The 11355-nt window shown below is 32.3% G+C and overlaps 1 protein-coding gene across 1 annotated transcript; it reads left to right on the top strand.

The window, feature by feature from the left end:
* Nucleotides 1-7047: 7047 nt before the first annotated feature.
* Nucleotides 7048-10928, top strand: LOC126778701 (fork head domain-containing protein FD4-like). Its single transcript, XM_050502352.1, has 2 exons — nt 7048-7896; nt 10745-10928. Exon 1 carries the CDS (start codon nt 7120-7122, stop codon nt 7891-7893), a length of 774 nt encoding a protein of 257 aa, XP_050358309.1. The 5' UTR covers nt 7048-7119; the 3' UTR covers nt 7894-7896; nt 10745-10928.
* The last annotated feature ends 427 nt before the right edge of the window (nt 10929-11355 follow it).

The following is an 11355-nucleotide window of genomic DNA, read 5'->3' as shown; positions in this document are numbered from 1 at the left end:
TTAGATTCACCAGGGGTCATTACAACACATAAACACTAATATATTTTCTTATAACTAGATGCATTAACCTAATCATTCTATACAGTAACAGTAACAGCCTGTTAATGTCCCACTGCTGGGCTAAGGCCTTCTCTCCCTTTTGAGGAGAAGGTTTGGAGCTTATTCCACCACGCTGCTCCAATGCGGGTTGGTAGAATACACATGTGGCAGGATTTCAATGAAATTAGACACATGCAGGTTTCCTCACGATGTTTTCCTTCACCGTCAAGCCCGAGATGAATTATAAACACAAATTAAGCACATGAAAATTCAGTGGTGCTTGCCCGGGTTTGAACCCACGATCATCGGTTAAGATTCACGCGTTCGAACCACTGGGCCATTCAATATATCATATAAATACATGAGGAGCAACATAAAAGGAGTAATTAAACATATTCAGGAAAAGATACTATGGTAAGATATTTAAATTTACAAATTACAAAAAGAAAATTATAGGACAATAAAAAAACAAATTAAAAGGGCAGTGATTGTTTGATTCATATCCTATTTTTTAATACCTAAGGATGGTGGTGACTTCTTGCCATTGGCTAAGTTCATTTTATTTGTTCGTCTGTAACCCTATCTTTAAATAGTATGATGAGCCCTTTATCGCGTCTGTCCGTTTGTTCACTTACTTCATTTATACAGGAAAGTTTTGATGCAGTACTTACCATATTTAATTTTTTTTCTGGAAGGCATTTAGTTTATAGAAAAGTAAAAAAGAAGTATAGTTACAGCCTTTAAATGCCTTAATGCTGAGGGCCTCTTGTCCTTTTGTGGAGGTCTAAAGCTATACTATGCAGGTTGCTAGACACACGTGTCATAGATTTTCATTTTCCTGACCGCCAAATACAAGACGTATTATAAATGCAAATGCAAAATAGGCACATGAAAATGAAGTAGCTGGCTGGCTGGACTTGTATATGATTTGATTAAACGCGTCTATTGCGGTGCAGTATAGGTATAATCCTTACTCATATTACAAATTAAAAAGTGAGTTTGTTACACTTTGGCGTCTTAAATACTCAAATCATCATGAAATATTTCATTCATTTTGTCAGGGCTACAGAAAAGGACATAGGCACCAACACCACCAAAATTACCAGCTAACATCAAAAATTGAAACATATTATAAATATGAATAACAAAAAAATAGATTGATCACATAATATTGGGTTTATCGAATGTTACAAAAATATACGACAAGATGTTATTTAATATAAAAAATACTATGTAGATTGATATACGTATGTTTACTTCGTATACGCCTTGGCATGCGTATAGTTTGCTGCAAATCATCTCGGTCCGGGAGTTACTTTAATATTCGAAATTACACAGCACCACATGTGACGCTCCTGTATCGATATTGAATTTAATATATCAATTTACGCAGGCTCTCTCGATCAACCACGCCGCTCTATTACACATACATACATATATGTTGCTTTCAGTCCAAATATTTAATAAAAAAATATACAATTAAATAAAACTCCCTAAAGTTTTGATTGTGTAGGAATAATAACGATCAGCGGAATGCCTTTCAAAGAGTAACATTGCCTGAATAATTATTTAAATAATTGATAATGAATAAATACATTATTTAATTCGTGCAAGGCGTTTCGGATTTTATTATAATCTCATTTTATTCAATTATGTTTTTCGAAATATGGTTAAGCTAATTAACCTAACTAATCTAATGAAGATTCAGTGATAAGTCTAGCAAATTCATTTTTTTTTAATAAAAGTGATCATTTAATAACTAATACTAAATTGCAGACACATAGCTAAGAAATATATAAGAAAACATAAGCATTTTTCAAAACTTTTTACCTAATCTATAAATAATAAATACAAAAAGGTTTTATGTTATTTTTTTAGTTATCTTATTAGTAAGTATACATTGCTTATAATATTAAATACAGGTCATTACTACCTAACAAAAATAAATCACAATTATTCCCCCTTTATGACAAATACGGTTATAAAAATCTACGAAAAATCACAGAGAGTCAAACATTTATTGTTGGAAATGAATTATTGTTCTTGCCTCCATAGCGTTTGTGTCGTTACTCGTAGAACGGGGGCGTTTGTGACACGCGCCATTTGATGCGAACAAGTGACTTCCCTTTCTATTTAACGTGAAAAATTGCTTAAAATGAGATAGAATATTAAGTAATCTAGATAAATAAATAAAATTGATTTGAATTCTTATGTGATTTCAAAATGACTGCCCCTTATAAGTTAATATGGATATTTGTGATTTACGGTTACAAAAACCAAAGTAACTATCTTTTTTATTTTTGTATGTCTGTCTATTTGTCCAGGGTCAAATGCAAATAACTGAATTATTATAAAGATCAATATCGGTTGAATTTATGAAAAGTTATAACAACTTGTAGTTCACATACGTATCGGCTTAGGCTATATAGGCTTATCTTTATATACAAATATAAAATTGAAATGTTTCTCAAATTTCAAAATAACTGCCTCTTTTTAAATTAATATACATATTTTGCGAGTTACCAAAACCAAAAACGCTAAATTTTACCGCTGTTACCTAAATAATTACATTTGAATATAAATACATTTATAATTCAAATAGGCATTATGGACGTTCAATGGCAGATTTAAAAGTATTTTCTTCACAAACTAAACTCCACGCTAAACGTAAACGTAAAAATTAAGTGAGCTCTTGAGTGTATCTACATTCATAATAATTATATTATTATATTTACCAGTTAAAATATAATTATAATGAGTAGGTAGGTAACTGTTATCTTATCATCATATTTCGTGGATTCATTTTAAAAACACATATTATCTGTTTTAATTTTGTCAGTAATCTTAAACTTACTGTTTCCGGGCTGTCAATTTTTATATTCAACTTCTTTAATGTAATTAATTATATTGTATAATTAAAAGTAAATAGCGTTTTCCTAAATATAATATTATTTTTATGCTGATGTCGTTATTTTAACGAAACTCATTTTGCACTAATAAATAATAAATGGGACTGATAGTAAGTATGTATGTTGTACCGTGTCTATCTTTTGTTAGAGATCCATATACAAGTAAATATGTAAAGCAGGTTCATATGTAACAACCTACCTTGATTATGGGACCTGAAACTCTCTCAGAATGTTTATATATATATATAAACATTCCGAGAGAGATATTTTTTTTTGCAGGAAAAACACATTTATTTCATGAGGTGGGGAGGACTCGCCGGCGCTGGAGGCGTCGGAATACCCACTAAAAAACCAGCGGTACCCACTCCGTCTTGTCAGGGAACGTCATCCAAATCCTAGGGGATCTCGAGGTACAGAGACCCTCAGCCCCGGTGACACTCACGGCGGGAGGAGAAGATGCGCATAGCACCGACGTCTTCTCCCCGGTCTTCTTCGGCGAAACGGGTCAGCGGAGGCACTCTCCTCGCGCTCCCGCTCCGCGGCCTCCTTCTGCGAAATTATCATGTCGCAAACCATCTCCATCCAGCACCTCTCGCTAGCAAGCATGGCATTTCGCTCAGCAGCGAAAGTTCTCCGCCGATTAAAGTTTCCAGGGAAAGGCGCTGAGGCCCCCAAGCGGCACAATCCATCAGAGTGTGGCATGCCCTGTCCGTAAGCGCACCACACTCGTGGCAGGAGAGCGTTGCCTGAGTATTCCGTGCAGGTACTTACCGAAGATGAAGGTATACTTGCCGTTTAAGAGGATTTGAAAGAATTGTGTGTTATAAGTTTAAGTGTGATGGCAGTTCAAATGCAATTAGCACTTAACAATGTGGTCAATAGCCTATTACCGGACGAAATAAAAGTCACTAATAAATTCAGACGTACACATATAATTCACAACACAATACAGTCAGGAGAACACTAACATACATATAAAGTCAATCACGGTAATCAGAACGGAAAGAATATTCGGAATCGCATTAACTATAATTTAACATAGACGAGAAAACAATTATAATAAGGGCGATCGAAGTATATCACTTGTGGAGGGTAATGCAAGTAAAAAATCACTGCCCGCTGCGACGATCGTGGACGGCGCGTAGGCACAAGCCATCGGTACTTTTTAACAACGCCGTCCACTCGGGTTTGCGTCGTAATTAATATTAATCGTTTTTTAAATATATATATATATATATTTTTCCTCAAAAAGAGGAGAGGAGGCCTTTAGCCCAGCAGTGGGACATTCACAGGCTGTTACGGTTACGGTATATATTTTTATTTATTGTGTGTGTGTATGTGTTCTCCACATATGTAATAAAAGAAAAAGTTATGTGTACACGAAAAATAAAGTTAAGCTTATAGCATTAGTTTTTTCCTGTTCAGTCAAGTCAAGATATTATCCTTGTAGCAATCATTCTGGTATACATTATATAAGATAATATAATAACATTACAACAGAAATTACTTAAAATGTTATATCTAAGGCATATTTAAAAATCAATAATAATCATGGTACGTTATTCGATAATATATAAATAAACATATGAAAATTGGTGAGTGCCTACAAACTACTGAATTGAACTTCTTGACCCAAAGGTTCATCAGACGCACAAAAACCAACCGTGCTGTTTAGCGCGCGAAGCGAATGAAATTAAGAAACGTTTTAATTGAGACGATGCGTCAAAAAGGCAAACAACTTAGAACTTAGTAATACAAAAAGTTCATAAAATTTAAATGTTTTAAACAATATTCATCATCATGAATAAACCAGCATGTGTCGTGTGAAATTCTGCAGCGCAATGAAATAAGCAGCAAAAACCTTCTTCTCGAAAAGAGAGGGAGGTTTTTCTTTTTATTTGATGGGAAAGAATTCCATTCTTTGGAGGTGCGACAAAAAAAAAGGCTGCCAAATGTCTTAATGCGCGATGGAATTGATGTCACAGGCATTTACATTGAGAGCTAGCACGCGTAAATTGTGAAGGAAAGGGGAAGCAGTAATTAGAGAGAATAATTCCTCAAAGCACTCGCCGTGATACAGTCGATCGAAAGCGCTCAACGCCGCCATCTCTGGACGCAATTGTAAAGGCCCGGGGGTGTTTGTGACGTCGCCAATAATTTGAACCGCACGTCGCTGCAACCGATCCAAGGCCTCCAGTAGGTACTTAGCGGAGCCATCCCAAAGGTGCAAACAATATTCAACGCAAGGCCGTACCATAAATAAACGCCGTACCTTGTTCAGAACTCCCAAGTTTCCGTGAGCCTGTTTTTATAACAGCCTCAATATAATATCTTGGATTGAGGTCGCACAGAACGACAATCCTCAGAATGGCAATTCTGCTTTGTATCATGAGCGTAGTGCCACAGAGAGAAGAAGGATGGGAAAATAGTGACATTTTCTATGGACACATTAAAGTCATGATATCCTCCTTAACGATTCTGGCTATTCTCAACGTAAACTGTGTGACTGTGCAGGATATAATGTAAGAAACAAGAACATGAAATTCAAGTTTACGTTAATAGTAAATTCAAATTGGCTGAAACTGCGAAGCGTAGAAATCTTCTCCGAAACACGTTGCATTTTCTGGTGTAAGTTTTATGTAGGTATAATATTCGCGAAACTCGTAATGGCTCATATATATTGAAACAATAATACATGATATTCTAAATAGAATAAAGATTATGTGCAAATTTCGCGCCAAGCTAGCTTGTTTATTTTCCATTTACCTTACGCCTTCAAAGGGAAAGGTGTATTTAATTTAATATTTACTGAATTTATTGACTATTTTATAACAGTTCATTCAAAATGAAATACCTCATTATGGCAGTACAAAAGCATCATAAGCATCTATTTATTTAACTGAACACTGGGTGTTCCTGTTGCTACAGTAAAAACAGCACAAACACATCATTATACCGTTCGAAAACAAGAGTAAATAAATGCCAAGAAATAAATAATTCTAATGACATTAAAGATTTTTTTTATAACTCTTTTGCTTTTACATGCTTAATATGTTCAAATTAAAGTAAGGTTTCTGCCAAGTAAACCTACGTCTATGTAGGTAAATAATATAATAGCAGAATAATATCTGTGTCGGTAATAAGCTTAGTCAACAAAGAGTGCCAAATAAATTCTCGTAATTGATATTCTAATAAATCCGGTAGCTATTAAAAATAAAATAAATACAAATAAATATATCTGCAATATAGTAATTATTGTTAAAGTTGTGAGATACTACAATACTGTTTAATACTAACGTACTTGAAACAGGATTGTTTACATATCTTGAATTCACTGTAACAAGTTTCGTAGTTTTTAAATTATGTAAAATTGTCACGTGTACATATATATGTATAACTTTGCTTTGATATTTGAGGATCAACGTACTCTTAAACTAAACTATGTGCACCAGCTGCGCGCGTACAGATTGCTTTTGATGATATACCACGCAAATATACGAGGTATTTCCAGAGGTTAATTAATTATAATTTTTGCAACAAAAAGCATATACAAAAGCATACTTGTTTTTATATTTATATTTTGAGTTATAACTTGAATTAATTTATGAAATAAAATTAACGTTCGTTTTAAATTCACGTTTATGTTTTATTTTTAATTAATGATATACATTATTATATTATATTTTATTGTTCATAAAGTTTTCTAAATTTATCTCAAAGTAATAATAATAATGAAATGTATTCAGAGGAAATTATTATCGATGAGATATAAAGCTCTACCCACATCTATTAATAAAGTTCATCACCAATCATTATTTTCAGCTCTCTCACATCAATAAGCACCAACTTCTTTAATCATTGCAATTTCGTAACAAGCTCAAGTGTCGATGTCGAATAAATTTCGTATAATGTAAACGTGATAACAATTTAAATTCTTCTGTAACGGGTCCAGAGCCGACAAAAACAACAAACAAACTGAACGACTAGCGATTGGTGCAGTCGGCGCAGGGCGGACCTCGCAAAGCGGCCCCGCCCGCCTGGCGCACGCACTCTCGCTCTTTCGCCCAGTCCTTATCTTATATTAACCAGTGAGAGACGTGTTGCTTACTTGCCTGAAATATCATTACCGACGTGACAAACGAAACATTACAAATTGGAAAAGTGCTAAGAGATGCCGAGGCCGACGCGCGAGTCCTACGGCGATCAGAAACCACCTTTTTCTTATATCGCCCTTACTGCGATGGCTATTTGGAGCTCGCCGGAGCGTATGCTGCCATTATCAGAAATATATAGGTTTATCACTGATCGGTTCCCATATTATAGACGGAATACTCAGCGTTGGCAGAATTCCTTGCGACATAACCTTTCGTTTAACGACTGCTTCGTGAAAGTACCTCGCCGTCCCGACAGACCCGGCAAGGGCGCCTACTGGACGCTTCACCCACAGGCATTTGATATGTTTGAAAATGGCTCACTTCTACGTCGCCGAAAGCGATTTAAGCTACATAAAGGTGAAAAAGATAGTTTGAATGCAGAATTAGCTGCGCTAGCGACTTTTAACAGAGCTTTCTTGGCACGCCAGGCGAGTTCTAATCCAGGAGGAATGTCAGGTGGTATGTTCGCACCGACTATAACTCTATGTCCAAGACTTAGCCCAGAGCCACCAGAGGCGCCAGATACGGCAGCATTACTGCCGACGGTACCAAGACCTCGTCGGGCATTCACGATAGACGCTTTACTGGAACCTGAGCCCCGGCGGTCTTCTCCTTCACCTCCTATGGTCCAGCAACCACATTGTCCAATGCCATTACCTCCAACGCCGTATTTGCTGGCTGCGCAGCGATATCACGCCGAACTTCTAGCAGGTTTACAACAATCTTGCCTTCCTCCTCTTTGGACTTGGAGAGATACCAGTCAGTTCTCACATTACACGCTCAATTCATGAACGGTAAGAATATATTAAAAAGCATATTATGAATTATTTTAAATATTAATTAAGCTTTCAACACTATATTACATAAAAGCTAAACTAATATACCATTAATCCTTATTTCAACTAACGTATTCTCTACGTGCTAAATAATTTTGAAAAATATCTTAAAATCGGCTTATGTATCTTATGTAATAAAAGAAATATATATATCATCAATAAATAAAAAAACAGCACATAACCAAGTGGTTCTATTTCATCATAACTACAAAACCCTTGATGTTCGTTAGATCTAATCGACAATAAGGTTGACAAAACAAAATACTATGAAATTACTTTTAAAAAAAACTTTATATTCTCCTGTCATTATTTTCCTTTTTTTAATCAAAAGAACAAATATTAAATGAAACTCGAGTTAACATTGTAAATATTCAAATTACATTTACCTACAGGTAAATGTGGCCTAAAGACAAAAATACTCACGAGCATATGGTATACTAAGTCGTATGTGAAGTTTTTGCACATTATTAACACATTCATAAAATATTAATTATTATTATTTTAGATTTCCGTTACCTACGCTTAATAGTCTTACGTATATACTTATTTTAGTAATCTATGTAATTAATTAAAATAAAAAATACCTCGTAATTATTAGATGCTAAAAGAACAATTTATTCAACTTTTGTAAATCATTATTATCAATAATAAGAATGTTAAACAGATATTTTGATATCAAGATTCAAAAGATGCTTGTTTATTAATGTATAATAAGAGTACAGTAACAGCTCTTAAATCTCTCACTGCTGCTTCTAAACGAAAGCATCTCATAGTCCCGCCTTTTGAGTCTTATCGCACCACACTAATACACTGGGGCTCGGTGGATATAAGAGGACGTGTAGGCTAATTGATCATTCTATAGGTAGGTTACTTATATACAAATTTCCTAGCATGATAACTATAGTTGTCATAAATAATTAGTTGTTCCGCGAATATTGCTGGTTTATTTCTGATTACTTAGATCATTGACCGCTATATTTTTTGTATTATCCGCAAGTAAACTTTGGGTATATTAAGTTAAAAAAAGACTATATCATACTTATTTATTTTACCATATAAATCATACATAGCAACTATATTTATTAATAAAATACTGAATATGGTGTATTTTCCTTGTAAATTGTATTTAAAGCAGAATCTTAAAACACTTATATAAATATATAGTGAGCTGTATATATCTTGATTTAAGCGATTGAATATATCACTATTGTTCATTTGTCATTGACTGCCCTTATGCTGTTCATTTGGGGTCTTTTCTTACACAATGTCCATCTTTTTGTGGTCTTTCCGTTACCTCATAGACACCTATTTATATTAATAATATGTACATTTGTATCTTGAAAATACGTTTAATCGGAATACTCATTTGAATTTGTTTTTTTTTTTAATTGAATCAAGTATTCAATATCGTTGCGTGGCTCTCTTAATAAAATACCTAAAATATCATACAAACGTTAATTTATGTAGTTATAAATAAATGGAAAATTGATCTAGGAATGCTAGAAAGTTTTAAATTATTATTATTAAATAATTATAATTTTATTCTGAAATTTTTGAAATCAAATTTACATTTTGTATCATAAATTATATACTATACATGTAAAGTAATATTATATATGTATTTAATGGTATTTCAATATATAAATCAAATGAATAGCGGTTACAAAGAATTTTAAATAACAACCAAGAACAAACGTTTTTTTAATTAATTCGGGAATCTATATATTTTAAATGAATTCATGAATTTTACATCATATACGTACAATAGCGCAAACATATCTAGCATACTAGGTACGCATATATTATATGTAATATTTTCAAAATATATGCACTAGGATGACATCAATATTTATAGAAACAAAGGCACACAAATATTATATTTAAATATATATTAAAAAGCATATATATATATATATATATATATACATATATTTATTTATTATTATATTATAAAATTTCAGTCTTAATATGTCAATAAAATTAGTAACATTAATACAAAAGAAAACTAAATATACTACAACACAATGAAATGAGAATGTTTCTAAAATTTTATTAAAAGTTTTAGTGGAGTTTATTTAGAGATTGAATATCATTAAATATTAATCATATTTATATAATAAAACTAAGTATGTGTTGTACTGCGTACGTAAAATCAATTCTTTTTGTGTTTGAAAGTAAGAACACTGCTCAAATACAATATCGCGACTAAATTACATTCAAAATTAATTCATTAAATCTAAAAAATTAATTCGCGACTATCTTGGCGTCTAATTACGATAGCTATTTCCATAACGAAGTGACAAATGGTCCTCTGTACTCAATATATAAGTAATAAAATAAAATTATACCTATTTTTAACAGTAAGAGTTGGTACATTATCTTTTATGTTGACATAATTTGATATTTTCAACATAATATACATATCAATCATCTTTTCATAATCTGTAATACAACGGCAAAAATTTTTCCCTACTATTTTTCATTTGCAAAGTCAATATTTTCGAAATTGGAACATTTAAAATTTCATTCGAAAATAATTATTTTTATGTTTTGAGCTTTTCAAAAAGTTTTAATTACATATGATTAATACAAAATCCTATTTATTTAATCTTATGCATGAATTTATATTCTATATACAACTACAATTTATAATTTAAATAATAACAATGGGGCAAAGAAGGGGCAACCTACGCTTTTAAAAAACTAGTTTTTACATACTACAATAATTATACAGACTTATTATTATAAAATTAGCTTAATACATGAATACAAATAAAAGATTAAAATGTTATTTCTTTGTTAACAGGTACATCGTGGATATTAAAGAGAGAAGTGAGGTTTAGTTTTAAGGAACTTTAAAGGCAAATTATATTAAGCCTTATTCATACTGTGTTAGTGCATTAGTAAATGTTAGTAGCATCGGTGGGAATCCAGAATTTTACAGTAATATTGTATTGAAAGCTGTGCATGTGTGGAGCTAAATAAGGTAAGACAATTACATTTATGTCACTTATCTTAATAATAAGTAAAACTTAGGTTTTGTTACAATACAAAAATAATATTAGATACTATAAAAGACTTATAGAGCACATACAGATCAATATAAAATCATAATAAATACAAATTATGAGAGCGTGGAATAGAATCAAGAATGCAAGTACGATTTTTCCATTAAATTGCAAATTAATCATTATGGTCATTATCAATATTCTGGACTTTTTCCAACACTGTTAAGATATTTTCTAATAAAAAAAAACTAACACTGTTTATATCCCGTTAGTGTTAGTCTCACTTCTATAATAATCCCGTTTATATTCGCTTTATGCAAGTACGATCTAACTTACTAATATTATAAATCCGAAAGTTTGAATGATGGCTTATTATTATTCTAATTAGTTTTAGGTTTTACTATTTATA

The sequence above is a fragment of the Nymphalis io genome, chromosome 1 (assembly GCF_905147045.1).
Source record: "Nymphalis io chromosome 1, ilAglIoxx1.1, whole genome shotgun sequence".
Lineage (NCBI taxonomy): Eukaryota > Metazoa > Arthropoda > Insecta > Lepidoptera > Nymphalidae > Nymphalis > Nymphalis io.
Note: the sequence above shows the minus strand (reverse complement) of the source record. Positions and strands in the feature narration are given on the sequence as shown.